The sequence below is a fragment of the Ursus arctos genome, unplaced genomic scaffold (assembly GCF_023065955.2).
Source record: "Ursus arctos isolate Adak ecotype North America unplaced genomic scaffold, UrsArc2.0 scaffold_13, whole genome shotgun sequence".
Taxonomy (NCBI): domain Eukaryota; kingdom Metazoa; phylum Chordata; class Mammalia; order Carnivora; family Ursidae; genus Ursus; species Ursus arctos.
In genome coordinates, this window is record NW_026622797.1 from 33,133,018 (window position 1) to 33,154,593 (window position 21,576).

The 21,576-nt window shown below is 37.9% G+C and overlaps 1 protein-coding gene and 1 pseudogene across 2 annotated transcripts in view; both read right to left on the bottom strand.

Moving 5' to 3' along the window:
• LAMA2 (laminin subunit alpha 2) overlaps positions 1-21,576 on the bottom strand; it is a 603,226-nt gene that overhangs the window by 118,387 nt on the left and 463,263 nt on the right. For both annotated transcript variants that reach the window (XM_057311058.1, XM_057311057.1), the window contains exons 36-38: positions 9,175-9,286; positions 3,655-3,817; positions 2,125-2,335 (exon numbers count right to left, since the gene is read on the bottom strand). In XM_057311058.1, the coding sequence (XP_057167041.1) occupies positions 2,125-2,335; positions 3,655-3,817; positions 9,175-9,286 (486 nt within the window). The remainder of the gene's footprint in view (positions 1-2,124; positions 2,336-3,654; positions 3,818-9,174; positions 9,287-21,576) is intronic.
• On the bottom strand, positions 10,278-16,231 carry LOC113259435 (UV excision repair protein RAD23 homolog B-like; annotated as a pseudogene).

Consider the following 21,576-nt stretch of genomic DNA (forward strand, 5'->3'; position numbering starts at 1 on the left):
AGTTGTTTTCAAACCAGTTTGTACATCGGATTAACCTAGGGAGAGTTTTAGAATATGAACCCTGGGCTACAGCCCAAACTAACCAACTGACACTCTGGGTGGGAGCTCAGAGAACCCATCTTTGAACAAATCCTTTGGGTAATTCTCAGTTAGCTGGTCTAGCAGGAACCTTTGTAAGCAACCTAATCAGCCCGGGCAATCTTAAGTAAACTGTGCCTGACTCCTGTTAATTTAGTCAGTTTATCTATTTACTCCAGTAAGTTTTTAACAAGCCTTTAGTTAAGCATGACACATAAAATGAAAATACAGAAAGGACCACCTAGAATCGCAATGCTGACTACATAAGCTCCAGGCATCTCTAGGGGCGCCCAAGAATGATGGCTCCTGGTTTTAAACATCACTAAAAGGAAGGAGTAGCTGAAAGGACCGTTTACTGCACCACTATAACTCTTCTTGAAATACTTCCCAAATGCTTATTATGCTTTCCACACAGGTAATTTTAATTTCTTAAACTGTTGCCATAAAATGGAGAGGTGCACCTCTGGGTAAGTTACACCACTGGGGTGTCACCGAGCAGGATGAATCAAGCCGGTGCTGGGGATATGACAGTAGTCCAGCATCCTGCCTCACTAGATGGTACTTTTTCTTTAATATTTCCAGCATGTCAGTAGACTCCAAATTGGCTAAGATTAGATACCCCGGTTAAGAAAAAAGTGAGCCTCCTCAATCTTCCATCAAAATGACAGGGATAAATCCCAGGAGAGGGACTAGAAATGGATAGTTTAAAAAAATTAACTCATTCGGACACCTGGGTGGTGCAATCGGTTGAGCATCTGTCTTTGGCTCAGGTCGTGATCCCAGGGTCCTGGGATCGAGCCCTACAGCAGGCTCCCTGCTCAGTGCAGAGTCTGCTTCTTCCTCTCCCTCTGCACACCCGACCCTGTTCGTGCTCACTCTCTCTTGCTCTTTGCCTCAAATAAATAATTAAAATCTTAAAAAAATAACTCATCCTCTTACTTTTTAATCTAAAGGAAAATGGAAAGAAATGAGTAGATGAAAAGAAATCCAGATTTGTTCTATTCAACTGCCATTCCACAAACATTTTTGAAAGCATAATATACGCCAGAGAGTGTTCATTTATAGTTGAAGGTGAGAGGATACCCTAGAAGAGATAGAGGTCTCCTGCTGTTTTCAGATCTGTTGGGGTTAAATACTTTGAAAACAGCAAAGGTAGGTTTGTTTCTGGGGATATATTATTGCTGTTGTTTAAATACCAAATACAGGTTGTACTGTCATATGTGCTCAATTTACTCTTGGGAAAAGTGCCCAATTTGCCATGTCAAATATTAAGGAAAGAAAGAAAGGAAGGGAAGGAGGAAAGAAGAGAAAAAGGAAGGGATGGAGGGAGGGAGGGAGGGAGGAAAAGAAGGAAGAATCTGTTTTAGTTCAAGCCTCATCAGCTGTCTAAAAAAGGCAGAAGCTGCCCATCATTTCTTGGGGAGAGAATTATCTCTTGTCTGTGAGGAAAAAGAGGGAAATAACTCAGACTTGATCTCTTTTAAAATATCATTTGCATAGAACACGTTGCAAAGAAAAAGAGAACCAAAATCTTACCAAGCACTGGACTCTCAATGTACCAGATTCCATTAGGGAATAGTTGGTACTTCTGCGATCTATGGAAGCTAGATGTCTAAGCAATGGTGCATGGGTTACAAAATCATATGAGGTCAGTACTAGGAGATACCTTGGATGTGCTCTAGTATAATGCACTCATTGAGTAGTTTGAAGACTGAGACTTAGAGACTTCAGTTGCCTTGTCCAAGATGTATTTCTAGAAAGTGACACAGTTGTCATTAAGATCAAGGCCCCATTGTATCACACAGTCTTCAGAATCTTCAATATTTTATCTAAATTTTATTTGATTCTATGGCAATGATCATTGATTTTTTTTTTTTAAACATCATTTCCTGTTCTACTTTTTAGCAGTCTCCTTTCAGAGTTGTTCTTGATTTGGGTAAATGGGCATCAACTTGACTTATCCAGCCATGTTCAATCCCCACCCCTCTACCCCATCCCCCCATCCCCCCATCTCTACAGATTCAGATGAAAATCCCTATGACTTACCTCCAAAGCAGTCATGTTTTTTTGGTTTGCTGCAGATAAGCGATTAGCCTCTCTGATTTTCTCCATGGCTTCTCTCAACAAGTCCCAAGCATCATCAACTTTGTTTTTGTAGCCTGCCAATATCTCCTGGAGACCCTTCTCCATTTCCTCGTTTTTCCCTCGGGACTCACCAAATAACTTCTTTACCTTCTTCAGAAGGCCTTCTGCAGCTCTGCAAGCAGCCCAGCCCAAAAACAGACAATAAGCCCTTGTCACTGCCTCCTGGTTTATTGGTATTAAACTGTGTTACAAAGAGATGCTAGCATTCAAAGAATGGACAAATAAGATAATATTTAAAGCAGACTGACTATGTACTAAGTCGAAATGAAAACGGATACATGAAAAGTGGCAAGGCCATTTATAATTAATACTAAAGCACAAAAATATACACATTTAAAATGAATTAGCAATATAGCATTTTCAATTGGAAAGAGTCACGTTATTCTCATAATCTGATGAAATAAATTTTGATTCACTTCACATACCAAAAAAAACCAAAAAAACCACAAAAAAAGCCCCCTGATTGGCCATAGTGCCGTATTTTCTGTTACTTTGAATATAAGGTATGAACGCGGATATATTTGGTTAGAAATTGTGAACAGAACTGTTACTGACGTGCTAATACAATATCAGGATGTCGATCTACTTTGCTTTTTTCTCTCAGCTGAGTGATCTGGGAGTTTCCTGGGTTTAACTTAATGGTTTTCCTAAAGTGATAATATTCTGAGCCTTTAAAAAAGACAAAACACTTGGGAAACAGTACTTCTCAAATTAACAGGCATCATAACCCCCTGGAGTGTTTGTCAAAACAGATTGCCGGGCCCCATCCCCAAATCTCTGGATTCGGTAGGTCTGGGGTGGGGTTTAATAATTTGTGTGTCTAACAAGTTCTCAGGTGGTGCTGATACTGTTCATGTAGTATGGATTATTTAAGTATTAATAAGACCATCACTTTGAAGTTAGCTGACTATAAATGTAAACATGTATTTTTTTTATTGAATGTATGGTCACAGAGTTCATTTGCATTAGTAAAATCATAATTCCTATTTCCACCCTCAAATTTTCAGCCCTAATTTCAAAGTATTAGGCATTTATTATCGGATGACTCTTCTATTCAGCATTTCCTAAAATGACAAAATGCACAGACAGAATGGACTGCTAAATTCATAACTTTATTTATCCAGAGATATTTTCATTAAAACAACAACAAAAAACTATTGATGGTTTAGAAGTGCCAAATACAGGCAATTAATAAGGCAAGTCCATTAGCCCAATTATGAAAGGGACAGCACCAGAAAAGATCATTTATTTCATTATCTAAATACAGGCAAAAACATGCTTTTAATCCATTTTAGAGCAAGATTAATAATAACTAAGTGAAAAATAAATAAAGTATCACACTCAAAGTGTGATGAAAATTTTAGAAAACTGTAAACAATCATTTGGAAAGCTCAGTGTATCAAATGAAAAAACAATAAAGCATCTACTCACACTAACTCGTCTTCAGCAACTTCCTTTTGTTTATCTAGATTTTTCCTCCTCAGTTCTGTCATCATCTGATCAATCTCTTTCTGAAGCCCTTGCAAATTTCTCTCAAAGGCCTTGTCGGGAGTTCCTAGAGTTTCATTTAGTCTTACAGCTTTTTCATTTACAGCTGCAGGGGGTAAGACAAATTTTGTAAATTAGTAAACAGAAGTGCCACATGCAAAAACGGCACCAAGCATCTGCTCTTCCCCACGATCTCCAAATGAAATGGAGTTTGCCATGGGTGTTCCTGCTGGGAATAGAAAGGTAGTTAATAACAATCCATAACAAACAGGGAAAGGTGACATATTTCTCCAATTATATTTCTTTTGGGGGGCAGAGTAATTAAAGTATGGTGTTCCTATCTCACAAGGAAAAAAAATGCAAATAAAGAAATGGCCCAAACCTTCCTCATGTAAGAGGTAAACAATGAGACATGAAGCATTACCACTCAGAAGATAAAAACACAAGGTCTGCGCTGATGCTAAGACACAATCGTATTCGGTCAATTTGAAAATACCGAGTATAGAAAAACTCTCAGTGATGAGATCTCTGAAAACAAACCTGCCCTTGCACTTCCACACAGCTCTGTGTTCTTTTGTTCAAAGGGACGAGGGAGGAAGCACTGGTCTTGAGACGAGGGTTATAGATTAGGGCTCAAAGCTACCTTCTAGCAATAACATACATTGTAAGAGTCTGTGTTTATTATGCATTAAATAAAGTTTCAAACTGTGCTCTTCAGAATTTTAGAATTCTCTAGGTGCTTCAGGTATTCTACAAATGATGTCTATTCTGTCAAGTATCTATTTTATAGGTTAGTGTTCTGGGCAAGATTTCATTTGAAAAAAGAATTCTATGTCAAATAAAAGTTTGAAAAACTGGTGAGTTGAAACATTTATGCAGTTCTACCATTAGTTTTAGGCCAAATTCTCCTCAAGTGTGTTTTGTGGCACATTGACTTAACAAGTTGAAGGGAGATGTTTTCTCAAACTCTTGTGTGCCAAACCCTTATTTCTGTAATATCACCTGTGAACATCCCTAGAATGAAGCTCTGGGTTGGCTAAGAGACATTTTCTACTAGTCAATGCTATATCCTAAGATGTCTTTAGGACATAAAGAATCCTGAAAATTCACTTCTTTCTCAGAGAAACTTTTCTGGCTGGCACTGGTTGGAGCTGTTGCAAGGGTAGTATTCCAGGTTCCTGTAGCCGGTGCACACCGGCCAAACACAGCCGCCATAAAGGGTGTGACATGTGGGTTAGTCCAGTGGTTCTGAAATGTGGTCCCCAAACAAGCAGCATCAGTCTCACCTGGGAACTTAACAGAAATGGAGATTCTCAGGCCCTACCCCAGCCCTACTGACCTAAAAATTCTGGTGGTAGGGGACCAGAAATCCGTGGTTTAACAAGCCCTCTAGGGGCTTCTGCTGCATGTTAGAGTTTGAAAATCATGGTTTAGCAGAAGGAATTGGGTATCAATCTTTAATTTTACCCTTTCCAAAATGCATCTTTTGAATTTTTTCATGATTAAGGTATTTGGTTAGAAAATTGCTGCCATCAAGCACTTATTCCGACAGACATAATCTAATCTGCAGAACAATTTGAATCAGCTGTTTTAAAGCACAAATATGGCCATTCCCAGCCCTGTGGTAGAAATTATTGCTCAGGTGCCATATTCTGAGAAGTTAGTGAGGGTGGCTCTTTCTTGGTCAACTACTTAATAGTCATACTTTGACAGACAGCAAAGAACCTTCTCAAGACCCCACCACTACTGTTGCTAAGCTATCACCTAGGCTGCACTGAGTTTGTTAAAGAACCACAGTGACCGTGGACTAACTGGAAAGCTCTTTGATCCAGCAGACTTTGTAAGAACTATGGCAGAATGCCCATGATTAAAATGTAAGGTTTATACTTCTTAGATATCAGGAAAGGCAGTAGATTTGGCCTTCCCTATGGTACCTCTCCTTCTTTGGTCTGAGTGCCTGTCTATCCATATGTTGATTTTAACTAATTGTATTATGTAACTAACCAGTGACCTCAGTTGCAACTTTTCAACTTGCCAAAGGTGTAGGTTTTTCTTTTATTAAGTTAATATATAAATGAGCTTTGATTAGAGATATTTTTGAAATTTCATTGAATTTAGGTTCTGGGCCTAGGTGGTTGTAAGGGGATAGTGTGAGAGAGAGAACCTCACTTGCAGTCTATTCTCAAAAACTAAACTCCAGCAGAGAAGAACTTGCTGAAAACAGAATGATACGAGAGAGGAAAGGAAAAGAAGAAGATGGCTGTACCTTTTGGAACGTCTGAACCATTTCTTTTAAATGAAAGTAATATGTAAGCAACTAGAAGAAATTAAGGCACACAAAAACGACTTTAGCAAAATGATACAGTTAAAAAAGAAAGCATCATTTTAACAGAAGAGATGTGAATGCTCCACTACTTCTACATACGGAATTCAGAAATTCTCTGAATGTTTTTAAACTAGATGAATGTGTTCTTCAGTCTCTTGGATTCAAAGGAATACACTCTCAGCACTATCAGTTCAGTACATTTGCAACAGAATTGAAAATAATTATAACATTAATATAGCTCTGAAATTTACATATTTATTTCTACTTTATTTCAAGGCAATTTTAAGTAGTTTTGAAATATCTTTAGAGCAAGGTAAAATTAAGAGAAAAGGAGATGGAGTAAAAATAAAAAATAATGTAAATCAGAAGACATTTTAATAGTATCTCAGTAGCCAAGGCATAGCAGGGGATAAAAAAGGGATACATAAGAAGTATACAGTATCTGTAACACACAAATACATTAATTCCTCAGGAGAAACAAAGTTTTTTCAAACTGAACCAAAAAAAATTATATATATATTTATATGTATATAAAAATTTATATATATATATAAATTTATATACAAATTATATAAATATAAAATTATATATATAAATTATATATAAAATATTTAAAAATTTATATATATATATATATATATATATTTCCTCTGATGGGTAAATTCATCATGAATGACAAATACTACTGTGACCTGAGAAACAAGAAAGGTGTCTAGCATTTATTAAGTCCTAATATATGTCAGTACATATGTTAATATGAGTTGTTTATATATATATATATATATATATATATATACCTACATGTATGTACGTGTGTATATATATATACACACACATATATATTCACATATATATATACACACACATATATATATTCACATATATATATTCACATATATATTCACATATATACACACATATATACACACATATATACACACATATATACACACATATATACACACATATATACACACATATATACACACATATATATATACACACATATATACACATATATATATTTGATCATAAATTCTAATAGTTCATGAAATAGAGTATTTGTGATCTAATCTGGAGTCATAGCAAAGTAGATTATAGGGAGATAAGAATGCCTTAGATTAACAGACTCTGATTATCTACGAAGAGACCATGACTTATAATGGAAGATAGATGGAATACCTTACTTCCCCTATCTAAAAATAAAACTGAACTAGACAAATTCAGGCTAATACATTCACTTTTCCCACAGCAATTTATTGTCACTAATAAAACCTAAAAGTACTGTACTATCCCCGATTGTGTAGTTCTAAGAGAAAAAAAAAATGGGTGTGGATATGTTGTATAACCTACTTAAGGCTTTTGGTGAGTTTCCTTTCTTTTTTGAAAAAATCTCCTGAACTGCCAAGACTTGTAGTACATAGAAGCATCTCAGTCAGGATTTCGCTTACCTCTGACATATTCAAATTTAAACATTCAGGAAATTTTAACAGTTGGATTAGTTTTGCCAAAGTTCTTTTCTTAAGGGCTGTGCGTATCATGTGTGTTATTATTTCCATTACATTTACAAGAAGGGAGCAGTGTCCACATTTCTCCTGGGTACAGGATCACAGCTATCCCACATGGACCTTCATGTAAATTAGGAAAAAAGCTGTCCTGTCTGGACAGACACAACCAGACTGCCTGACGGATGCACAATTTAGAGAATGAGAGACACCTTTGATGATACATAACCCTTTTCTCTGATGGACTGTGGGCGATGCGCAAAACCTGCCCCCTGCTGGTGCCTTTGTGCGGTGCACAGACTGGGTGGTGAGTACAGTGTAGAGTGAACAGAGCAGTGCTGATGTTGGAGTCTATTGAAAACATGGACCGGCATTTATTCTTATGCATGAGTATTTGATTGAAGTGATTTCAAAATAGGTTTCCAGGATTGGCTGGAAGTAGTGAGTGTTTGAGATTGAGGTAGAAGGAAAAGGAACATTACTGGGGTATTGACCAGTGCCTTCAGGGCCCAAGGCAGAAATTGTTTTACCTGCAATGGGATTTTTTTTTTTTTTTTTTGGTTGGGGGGGAGGGAGTGCTGGGCAGAGAACACTTCAAGTCATATTAATGGAAAATAAAACCGGGGAAAGCACAAAAAACTCCATCTAGCAGAGGATAAACCATAATGAGTTAATTAAGAATTTTCCAGTAGGTGTAAATTCTGTTTCAGATTCCTGACATGTTTTGTCTCAGATTAAAACTCTGTTGTTTCTTGCAGCGGGGAATCTTTGGGAGTTTCTGTCTCTTCCTGGCTAGTGATTCCTAAGAACTACCTGTCAGGATCTGCCTTGAAGGTTATCTCATGTCCTGATTTATTTGGCTATATTTCCAAGCAAAATATCTAAAACACACAACACTGTGGAACAATGAAAATATTTTACATTTTAAGAAAAAAAACCCAAAGCATTTTTCCTACTTTGTAAACCTGCATGTATGTTTATTGTATAATAATAAATACGTAAGATCAAGATTTTTTTTTAATGTTTTCTTTAAGAGTTCTTAAGCTGGGGTTTAGCCCCCAAATGGCTTCCACTTTGATCCTCAGTCAGACTGGTAGATACCAAGCACTAATTCCTAGAGAATTACAGACTAAATGCAGTGAACCTTCTGGCAAGGTAGCAAGTCCAGACTCCAAGCAACAGATGTTCATTAAAAACAACACCAAGTATTTTAAAAGCCATTTTGAGAAACTAAAGTGCTGCTTTAAAGTACTGAGTAGAATGATAAAATTAGCTTTTTAAAAAATTAACCATCTTTTAGTTTTGAATACAAACGATAGCAAAGTATAAGTTTGTTATTTAATCATAATAGCCATTCCTCAAAAATTAAGGCACTCCTAAAGGACTGCATTCAATGTACCATGACCCTGCACTCATAATGACTAATTCAAGGACTGCTGTCCCTTATTTAACACCATAGCTTGTAGATGCTCGGCAGATAATGCCCTTGACTATGCCACCTAAATACTTTTCAAAACCCGACCCTCAGATTGAGAGATGGCATCTCTTACTAGAGAAGTTCCAGAGCTGTGTAATCCCTTTTTCTATTTTTCTGGTGGGAGACATAATGATTAAATTAAATGATTCTAATACCTTCTGCATCCTGGGCAAGCTCCTTAATGAATTCTCCTAAGGAGTCTGCTCTCCTGTTGGTCCTCTCAGCATCTTGTCCAGTTTGCTCGCCATCTGCTGTCACTTTAGTAGCCTAATGATCCAAATTCAGGAAAAGCATAATTAATTGAGATGATGAAGTTACAGCTAGATAAGCTCCCACTGGCTACATCTGCTTTCAAATATAACTCTGAGCCAAAGGAATCGATGAATTATTGATCAGATATACTGGAAATGACACCCCGTGCTCAAGTATACAATTAAACTTTATTACTTCTTCCATTAAATGGAAATCAGAGCTGTATTTGGTCTTTTTAAAACACTTGCTATATGCAATGACATAGAAGAAGCAATAAAACACAATTATTTTTGAAGTATCTTTGAGGAACAGTTGCCAAAAGTCTTTAATGGATTCTTCAACCTCCACATGTTGCAGTTCGGTCCATATTTTATTTACTGAAAAAGTGTGGAGCGTAGCAATGATCTTTTGAGAAGGCACAGCCGGTCTGTCTCAATAAGCTTGATCTTATAGATGCAGTTGAGATCAATACGTTAATTAAAGAAACAAAGAGGGAGAAATGCTTAGCTACTAAGTAGTGAATGCTTGTTTTTTAACACTCTACAGATGCCAGGAAAACGTTAAAGAAGAATAAAGGCTAACTTTTCCCATATGTCATCACTAGAAAAGACGGCTGTTAATCATAGCACCATACATCCTTATCAACAAAACGAAACAACTCCACCAACAGCTTCACCTCCCAAAGAATATCCCCACGCATCTGCACCTTCATTCACATTGAAGATGCCCCTTGACACAAAGGAACCCACTTAATGTGTTCGTAGTTAAGATATGCTATATTTAGTCAAATAAAAATGGCATATGTAACTTCCAAAGTTTCTTAAAAGGTACTATAAGGTTTAGAGCACCTTGAAACAGGCTTACAGTTCATTTTTCAATGCATGTGCTAATAAACAGGACTTTTTTTTTTTTTTACTAAAAAGATAGGGATAATCTAACTACAGATAATGAATCAAAGAATCACAAACTGCCTTAAAATAATTTGAAAAAGGTCCAAATTGGCAGAGTACTAATAGTCTATAATCCTGTACCAGAGTGTTTGCATTCTAGACATGCCCAGAGATTCTAAAAAAAAATTTTTTTTTTTACACATAAGTGGATTTTAGATAGAAATTAAAATAGAACAAAATGTCTGGCCAACACAGAACATGGTAAGAGATGCTATAGAAATTATACTGCATTTTGTGATTTCCCAGGGGGCAGTAAGAGGTTTAATTCATGACCGCTTTCAAGGTTTTACATAAAAGGCAGAAGATAAAGTCCAACTATCATCAACTAACTTCTCAACCTGAGTGTTACCATCACAAATACAAGGACGAAAGGATAAGATCCACTCAAAGTTTTAAAAATCCCTCTTAATAGTGTGCAGTAAATATACAAAATATACCAAAAATATACACCCTTTAGTTGGAGGGTACTAATCAATAGGTCAAGTAACTTCTTATATACACACCACATGCGTATACACATACCTAGAACATTTTAAATGTTACTCTTAAATTACTAAAGTCAGCTGCTTAAGATGTTGGCCTTCTAAACTGTCGTAGATGTTGGTCTAGCCTGGACTCGACCGCACTCTACAGTATCACTTCTATTTCCACATATCACAGACTATGCTAAGGGACTTGATCTACATTACGGTCATTTTCAATATCTTCATTATTAATGTATTACCAGCACTGTATTACCACACAGGAAGTGTACATTATAATTTAAACTTAAAATTTATTTTTTGCTTTATCAGTATCTTATCTATATCACTAAAAGATTACAACTTACATTTTCACACAATGAAGACTACCAACTCTGGCTCATAGCCAAAAGCATCTAATTTTTTAAAATAAATGTATTTTGATATACTGTCTCTTCTAAATACCTGATGATCACAATCCCATCCATTGCCTTTAATTCTTCTTTCTTAATTTATACAACAATGTGTCATCATTCACAAACGTGGTACTGATTATAGGAGCCCTCCAATAGTAAGATCTCATGAATTCTACAGGACCCGTGGTGAGAAACAAGAGTTATCACGAAGACCGTATGCAATCAACCTCCGTGGCTTCTGTTTAGTATGTGAAATACGCCAAACTCTTTCCTTCTCAGGCTCTTCTCAGATCCTGTTGTCTTTGCCCGGGATGAACTTTTCCTCTGTCCTTTCAATGGCTGGATCTTTGTCATCTGTCATCTTCCAGTTTCAGTGTCCCTTCTAGGTGTGGCCATATCTAGGGCACCTCACCAGCTTTCCAGACTTTTCACAGAACATTTTTTTCATAGCACCATGCATTTTAGAATTACTTATGGCTCCTCTATTTATTGCTTACCTCCCTGACTAAAAAGTAAGCTGTAAGAGAGCAGGCACTTGGTCTGTTTTGCTCATTACTTTATATCCAGCTCCTAGTGTGATGCCTGAGAGCAAATACTGAATGAATGTTCAATAAGTGATTAAGCAATTACCTAATGAATCTTGCCAACCTTATTAACATTCTTATTGCCCACCTTTCTATGAATACTTTCAGAAAAGGCATTTGTTTATACTATTGTCTTCTAACTCCTCTCCAATTATCCAGAATAAATCCAGCCTTCAAGAGTCAGTTCCAATTCAATCTTCTCTGTGAAGCCATCCCTGACTATTTTGGCTTATGCCTTCCTTAGATTTTTTCCTCTTTTCTTTTCTTCTTTCTTTCCTATTAAAAATTTTCTTTTAATATTCCATGAGATATCTTGATGGTATATTTTCCAAAGTACTTTCCTATCTGCATCTTCCAATTCTTCCAAAAGACTTCACCAGTCTAATGCAATAAAAGATTCTGTATTATACTTCTGTCCTTCTCTTTTTGAAAGTAATATCATTCTAATGACATCAATGATCATACATTCTTATCTAATAAGGAAAAATATTTACAAACATCAGAAACCCAGTTCTGAAACACTTGCATTAATTCCTAACTGAATTAGCATTTTCTGGCTTTAAAGAAAGGCAGCTGTTTGAACTTGTGACTTGTTGATAAACACATTTCTGCTGAGGGAAGGGGAAGGGAAGGAAAGTGAATGCTGCATTTCTCTGTTGGCCCCAAAGTGCTAAATCTCACAAAGGGATACTTCCAAAGCAAACATGCAAGGGTGATTTTAAAGCTTTTACTGCAATACAACAATGAAGTAAACAATAATTAGACACCTACCATTTTTCCCCCCAAAACAACCTCCCCTCCAAAAAACACAAAGAAACGCAAACAGGAAGATAACGGTCTATTTTTGCAATTTCTCCAATCATGTTAGAAGGATCTCACATTCAATGATCAAAAAATTATCAAGTAGCAATATTTTCATTTTAAGATGTTCCCCTTTCTCCCCCTGCCCAGGTATTTAATTTGAAAGAATGTGCTTTCTTACACATTAATTTTATACTATTTGAAGCAGCAACAATAACTATCAATAATTTGGCATTTCTGTTTATAGTTTCTCCAATTGTTTTTTCAATTTCACAAAGCCCTTATCCAATGTTGCTCCAAAATGAGGCTGTAGATTCCAAGTAGCAAAGATTTTTTTTTAAAATTTATTTATTTGAGAGAGAGAGAGAGAGAGAGAGAGAGCAAGCACGAGAGCATATGCGCAGGGGGAGGGGGACTCCCGGCTGAGCCAGATGCGGGGGCTTGATCTCACAACCCCTGAGATCATGATCTCACAACCCCTGAGATCATGATCTCAGCTGAGACCCAGAGTCCGACGCTTACTGAGCCACCCAGGCACCCCACATAACGTTCTAAAATCAACGTTAGGTCAACGAAATGTGAAGCAGGGCATTACACTAAATTTTTGGATTCAGTACACTAAAAAAACAAGTGAAACCTAGGTAAAATTACCCCTTGTTTTATAGAAGAAATAGAGACCTGCAAAATCTGACTTCCGGTTGTACAATATTCTACACACTGTGCTAATTACAGCAGACACGCAAGTACTTATCCTTGCCCTGTATCCCCATCCCCAACTGTCTCCTACCTTATACCAAGCACCTTGCGCACCAGCCCAAGTCGGCCGAGACAATCCAGTGAATGCGTGCAATGATCCGCTGTGAAACATGAGAGAAAAAAGGCCCTTTCCATCTTCATCAAGTTTTGCTGTAGAAGAAAACTGACAGCAAGTTCTCATTCTTCTCACAAGCAAAATATCTTGGTATCACAAGTCCTTCAGGAAATCCTAGTGCCTTTAATCTTTCTACGGCTTCTTAGCCCGGTGTGTTCCTCGAGTGTAGTTCACAGGCGCACTTCGCCTTCTGCGGCCCCGCCACGGCGCCTGCACCCCCTCCTCCTTGACCACCTGCTTCTTGAACTGGTTCATTTAGCACGGGATCAGGTGCTCCTGAGCTTCGCTAATTGGCTGCAGGAGTTGAGAATGTTCTTGACCTCTTGCAGCAGTGCTAGAAGCCCGGAAGGATTTTGCTGCGTCATTTGTCTCATCTGTTGAAACTGAGGCTGATCCGAAGACTCCAGAATTTGTAGGATTGTAGGGTTATGGCAGCTGCAGCCACTGAAGACGAGGAGCCCCCGTCCTAGCGGCTGGGGGAGGGGATCCACAGCCTGACTTTATCTCTGAGATTTCCATAGAAAGAGGCCCCACTGCTCTTGTCAGGGTGGGTGAAACCGGCTCTTAGAGCTGCAATCATCTGCTGGCCCTCATAGCCCACTGACATGATCTCGGTTACCACGTTCTCACAAGACTGCCCTGTGACACGTGCACCTGTTGCGTCTTCAGGAGGGTTTGGCCTAGAAGACTCTCCTGAGGCACTATCCGTTAATGCTGGGCTAGTAGCCACTGGTACTTCTGCTGGCTTTCCTGCGGGGTTTGCTGGTTTCATTGCCCTGGCAGGTGCAGGTGTGGGAGCCGGAGCCGAAGCAGGGGCAGGGGTGGGGCCCCGAGCCACCGCCCACGCCGCGGCAGACGTGAGCGCTGGGTTGCAGCTGGTGTTGGTGCTGTGACGGCTTCAGGTTTTGCCTCCGTAACCACCACAAGGTTTCTTCATCAATTTTATATTCTTTTAGAACAGTATCATCATTGAGGACTTTGAATAAATTAATTTTTGTCCTACTACAGGAAAGACATCTTTCCCCCTTTTCAGATTCAACCTTCTCTTTCAGTGCTTTCATCATCCCCCCAGGGGTCAATGTCAGTCCTGTTGCCGGAGGGTCTACAGGGTAACCTGCTTGGTACCACCGGGCAGCTCTGTGCCGGACCCGCCGGCCACTGGGCAGGACCCTTTCTTATATTTTTAAAAACAACTATCGTTACCACCATTCATGACTATGTTGGGTAATTACTTTGTTAGGGGTTTTGCCGTATCTATCTAATCTCTGTCCTTGGGGCTAAGGCTATGTCTTATTTATTTATTTATTTATTTATTTATTTATTTATTTATTTATTTATTTATTTTTATTCCTCAGAGCGCCAGGCATAGTAGATATTGAGTGATTAGCTGGTATGGTGATAATCAAACCAACTACAAATCCCTTAGAAGTTCCAACACCTGTTGGAGGAAACAAACAAAAATCTCCATGCCTTCCCAGTACCATTCAAACCTGCCTTCTACCAGGTGCTAGGCTTGCCAGTGAATGTGGATGGCTGGGCAGTTTCTGGATATTTTTCAGAGCCTAATGGGAAGCTTGTGCTCAAGAGCTCCAGCTGAGTGCTTAGGAGGAGAGCCAGGCAGGAGACCCCTCAGTCCCAACCACACTGCATTCTTGCCACTGGCCTCATCGTCATTAAAAGCTAACCTGCAATTACACACCAAGTAGCACGCCAGTTCGGGCTGGGTTGGGGCTGGGAGGAGGCAGAACTCTTTAGGGCCAGCATAGGGCTTACTGAGGAAGAAGGCAGCCTTCCCCTGCAGAGAGAAGAGCGACCCCTCTCGGTCGTGCTCCAGAAGAAGAGGAAATGTGAGGTTTCTGGCAAAAAAGGCATTGACTCATGGTATTAGCGCTCTAAAAGATGGGTTACAGAGTCAGGCTCAACCATACTCCGGATTGATATGTGTGTTCAGATGGGCTTGTAATACTTCCTTGTGTCTCATTTACTCTTCCTGCCTTTAAAGATACACAGAGGACATAATCCCTATTTTCATACTGATGAAAATGAAGCTATAGAGAGGTTAAGTGACTTATCTGAACTCATACACACAGGGAATTGGGGGCTAAACACAAATTTTCTGTCTCACAGCTTTATATTTTGTTCGTATCAAGCACTAACTTATATTCCGATAATAACTGGGAAGACTAGGAAAATACATGAAAAAGTTGAGCATTCTGGGCGGGAGGAGGGACGCTGTTGAGCTCAGGTAGTACTTGAAGTGTATCACCTTTAGGTTTTAGTAGATTAACATATTTAAAAATCCATATCAGAACATCATATAGACACATTTTTAAAAGTCATGTCTTATTACACAGTAATTAAGTTGAAGAGTCACCCTTGTCAAAACCACCCATGAGAGACTCCATAAAGGAAGCCTATGACAAATGCACTATCACCTATAGGGAGTGGTGATAGATAGCAGTATCATGGTGAAATTCACGACAATCAGTTTCACCCAGGACAGGCTATTGATAATGTTACAGATGAATGCTAAACACTACATGATAGGAGCTATCTGTCTGATTCAGTTTGGTTCTTCTTGCATTTTATTAAATTACCATTCCATCCCTCAGTCATATTCCCTCTTACTATTATCTTGTCCTTTGAGTATTTGACAAATGTCTTCTCATGTATCCTACTATATCATACAATCTTCCTTTCATTCTCTTTAATTTTCTTATTTTTACATCCTCTTACCTCAGTTCTACAATCTTTCCAGCGTTCTTTTCTAAATGATGCCTTAAGCAGTACCTTGTGTTTCTTTTACTTTTGATTACCTTTTTTTACATTGAAGTTCACTAAACTAGTTATTTTTTCCTTCTATTTTTCTTTTTTGCTTTTTCCTTTATTTTTTTTAGAGTATTTATATTAGGCAGCATGCATTACCATTAGACACGCATTAATTTACTTCTGAACAATGTAGCTGTTACTTTCTTGCTTTAGCTCAAGCAGTTCTCACTGTGCCTCTTGAAATCTGCACATAATTTTCTTGGTTGGATATCACCAGTGTCTTTCATTTTCTGCCTTCTTTACGTTAAAACTAGAATCTAATGGGGCAAGTCTAACTAGTGAATAGACAACATTGCTTCGATGCCATCCACTTTTGCATTTGCAGACTTATATAGCTTTCTGCTAAAATTAAATTTCAGATCTAATCATTTATATGATATTTTCAAGGGTTATCTTCAAAAACTACCAGTTTTGTATATCTAAGTGTCAGTGAAGTACTCCTCAGGCAAGCTATTAGACAACACACAAGGAGAGCGATAGGAAAAAGCCAAGTGGCCCTCTGGAATGGTAATAAGTGAGTTCTATACAACTTCTCCCTAAATATTTCAGGTGTCAGTTTTGAGAGTTCCAAAACAAGCAACTATGATGTGCTTTACATTCTCTCTCTCTTTTTTAAAATATAATAGCAGAAATAAAAAACATTATTGTCAACTTAAACCTCTGAACACTATAAATAAGGTAAACATTACAATATTTTTGGCATCTAAATAATTTAAAAACAGGTTTCATCATTTTAGAAATAATTTTTATCTAAATTTGATTTTAAGTAGGCAGTAAAAGACAATGCAAATAAAGCACGATTTTGATATTTTACATAGTTCAGTCTGTTACACAGCATTCTCACCTTATGGATAAACATTCAGGGGATGCTTATCCAAGGAAGTAAAACATCCAGCTGAATATAATTATAAATATATGCTGATTTTAGTGTATTTTAGAGACATGAAAAATCACTGCTTATTCTGGGTTTTTCTACCTGTCATCTAGTTGTTCAAATGCTATTTAAATTATTCACAGTTAATTAATTAAGCAAATTACTGAACTCCTGTGTGCATGATATTGTTGATACTGTGGTGAGAAAAAAAAAAATTAAAGGACATACCTCCTGACCTTTTGGAGTCTATAGTAGAGTAGAGAAGTACTTGTTGAGTGATCATGAAAATAAATTTGTAATTACAAACCGAAGAAGAAGTATTGTGGGATAAGACAGTTACACAGGAGTCTCTCACACCTAAATTGTCTCTCATAAGGCAGGGTTCCATAAGCTGAGGTTTGAAATGTGAACTAGAATAGACGTTAACAAGATATAGGAGAAGGTGATTTACTTCAAAGGCTAAAGAAAACCTGTGGAAAGGCTCTGTGGTGGGATGAGGTAACTGAAGGGCAGTATGGCTGGAGTGCAGATGGCCAGAAGCACAGGTGGCCGGAGATGTGGCCAATAAGAGGATTTGAAGCTTTAACCTAAGAGCAATGAGAAGTTGGGAGGATGAGTTCGAGCACTCGTGTGACATCTTCAGATTTGGAATAGCAAAAGTGCATTCTGGCTACACTGTAGAGAACAGAGTGGAAGGAAAACAAGAGTGGAAGCAGAGGGAGTAGCTAGAAAGTCAATGTGGTAATTCCAAACTAAAGATTATGGAGATGGAATGAGAGTTGGGTAGTGGAGAGAAGATCTATACAAGAAGAGCACCCCTGCATTTGGTAATGAGTTGAGTAAGTGGGATTACAATGAGGAAGAAAAAGGACCAAGGAAAATTTCTTGCTTTCTGGCTTATACGTTAAATGCATCAAGGTCCAGATAACCAGACCTCGAATCTGGGGAGAGATGAGGCTGGGCAGTTAAGAATCAGATCACAGTGGGAGAGCATCACATGTCATATTGAACAAAACGGAGAGCTGTTGTAAATTTGAACTAGAGTAACATGATCAGGTCTGTGATTTGGAGAGTTTACTTTGTCATAGGATTAATAATTTGTTGGGGTTGGAGATGGCTTAGAAAGAGAGGTCATACAAGGAAACTGAATTGGATTGGGTTGAAAATGAAGGTAAGGGGTAACTCCTTCATTTTGGTAGGGGGGGGACTGGCTACATACTGGAGGGCGAATCACTGAGATGCTCTAAACAGGAAAAAGTATGGGTTTTAGAAGGAAGATGATGAGTTTCATTTGAGATGTCCAGTCAGCAGTTAGGATTCTTGGACTGAAGCAGGAGAATAAAGTTTGTCTTGAAAATAATAGATTTTGAATCATCAGCATATACATGGCAATTTAAGCCCAAAGAATTTACAAGTGAGAAAAGATGTAGACTGATGACTGCACCCCAAGAAAACCAACTTAAAAAATTATTTATTTGGCAGAGGTAGAGAGAGAGAGCACAAGCAGGGGGAGAGGCAGGCAGAGGGAGAAGGAGACTCCCCGCTGAGCAGAAAGCCTGATGTGGGGCTCTATCCCAGGACCCTGGGATCATGACCTGAACCGAAGGTAGACGCTTAACCTGCTGAGCCACATAGGTGTCCCAGAAAACCAACTTTTAAGGCATGGGCAGAGTAAGAGCCTGAGAATAAAAGGACAGAGAATAAAAAGAAAACTAGAGGAGAATATGTCAAGAAGGAAGGGTCAAAAATGGCAATTGCTACAGGGGGTTCAAGTAAATTAAAGTTTTCATTGGATTTAGTAACCAATTTGTCATTGGTTATCTTCTAGAAATAGCTTCAGTAGCAAGCTGGGAGAGGAAATCTAAATTGCAGTGGAGTGAGAAGTGAATGCAGACCTGTCTCCAAGGCTTTCAAAAAATCTGGCTGTGAAACTGAGGAAGGAGCTAAGAACAACAGCTATGGAGGTATATGGATTTGGCATCAAAGAGCACCTCAGTATTCACACACATTGTAGGACAGTTCAAATATGCTAAATATGATTCCTATGTTCAAGAAACTTACGTTTCAAGGGGGAAATCAAATGACAATAAATCAAAATACACTGAAAGAGATATGTGATTATATAATATTTTGCCTATGTCATATTTGCACTATAAATTATATAAAATGCATGTTAAGTGTTGGTTTGGGGAGGAATATGATTCTCTTTACCACAGGTTATTAGAGAACTAGATTGCTCTATGAAAAAATGAGCATAAAATATATAAGCACTTGAAGGAGAAAGGGCAAGCTCCTATACCAGCTACGTAGGATGAGACTCACCAAATGCTTTAACAAATCTAAAGAATGCATTAGTCGTAAAGCCAGTGGTCAGCCAACAAAGAAGAAAAAAAGGAGCATCAAAAAGACTGGCTATACCAGTGAAAGAACTTTCCAGCAGAAAGGTAGCTGGAATTATCAGGTTATAAGCTCACAGTTATTATAAGCTCACAGTTTTCAACCTTAGCGGATACCAAAATCATCCGAAGAGCTCTTGAAAATCCCAGTGCACTTAACTGCCTCCCTCAGACTAATTACATCACAACCTTTGGGAGTGAGACCTGGCCCCAAGTAATTCCCAGGTGGGCTCCTAGTGTAAGGCACTGTCTCCTCTAAGGTAGCCATGAAAGTGATGGCTACCACACTTCTCAGGCTGTGGTCCAAATGCTGGATCATTCATGGCCATGAGATACAGGTACTGGTGGTCTTAGGCTGATACTATTGGATATTTCACTCACCTAGCCTTCTAGTGATGATTTCATATGTATCAAATCACCTTTTGATTATCATGAGGCTTGACCACAGGGGAAGAACTGATCATGTTGACTTGAGTATTTAAGGTCTCCATGACAGTTATGTTTCTTGTTATAGATGTGAGAGAGACAAGATTAATTAATAAATGAGGATTTTTATTTCCTCCTCATCTCACTTCATTGAAGAGATCTTTGCTTTCAGTAGTCTTATTTCTAGGCTTTTTGGGTTATAAATCTGAAGAATACACAGATAAAAATGGTCTTAGGAAAAGAGTAACTTTACAGTGGACAAATCTGGCAAACATTACCTCAGCCAGGTAATCAAGATAATAAGACATATTGGTTGCATGGGTTCTTAATTTGATGTAATAAAAATGATAAAATGATAAAAATGATACTTCACTTCTTTAGTCTTTCCCACAGAAACCCATAACTCCATACTTATCACAAAAACATGAGACAAACCCCAACTGACAGACATCCTACAAAATACATGAGCTTGTCAAAACTATCAAAATCATCGAAACAAGGGGAGTCTAAATCTCAGTCCGTAGCCTGAGAAGACATGATGACTAAATGTAATGCAGCATCCTGGATGGGATTCTGAAATAATATAAAGACATTAAGTGAAAACTGAAGAAATCTGAATAAAATACAGTTTTTAGTTAATGATAATGGATCAGTACTAGTTCATTAGTTGTGACAGACATACCATACCAAGAAATTAACAGTAGGGGAAGCTGGGTACGGAGTATAGAGGAAATTTCTGTATTATCTTTATAATTTTCTGTAAATCTAAAACTATTCTCAAATAACAAGTTTATTTAAAAATAGTATTGAAATTAACTGAAATTGGATCATAGACCTAAATGTAAAATCCAAAACTGTAAAACACCTAGAAGATAACATAGGAGAAAATCTAGATGACCTTGACTATGGTGACAACTTTTAGATACAACACCAAAGGCATAATCCATGAAAGAAATAATTGATAAGCTGGACTTTTTTAAAATTAAAAACTTCTGCACTGTGAAAGACATTGTCAAGAGAATGAGAAAGCAAGCTGCAGACTGGGGTTAAATATTTGCAAAAGACATATCTGATAAAGGGCTATGATCCAAAATATACAAAGACCTCTTAAAGCTCAATAATAGGAAAACAAATAACGCAAATAAAAAAGAAATGAGAAAAGACTTGTCTTAGTCCATCTGAGCTTCCATAGCCAAATATTATACATTAGGTGCTTTATAATAACAAAAGTTTATTTCTCATAGTTCTGGAGACTGGAAAGTGCAAGATTACGTCCCCAGCAGGTTTGGTGTCTGGTGAGGGCTTCCTAGTACTATTTTTCACTGTGCCCTCATAAGGCAAAGAGGGGGAAAAGAATCTCTCTTCTATAGGGATTCCTTTCATAGGGCACTAATTCCATTCATGAGGGCTCCACATTCATGACCTAATCCCCTCTCAAAGGCCTCATCTCCTATTACTATCACCCTGGCAGTTAGAATTTCAACACAGGAATTTTGGAGGGGACATAAACACTCAGTTCACAGCAAGACCTGAACAGACATCTCACCAAGGTAATACGCATACAGATAGCAAATAAGCATATGAGAAGATGCTCAGTATCATGTATCATTACAGAATTGTAAATTAAAACAAGCAGATACAACTACACACCTATTAGAATGGCCAAAATTCAAAACACTGACAACACCAAATGCTAG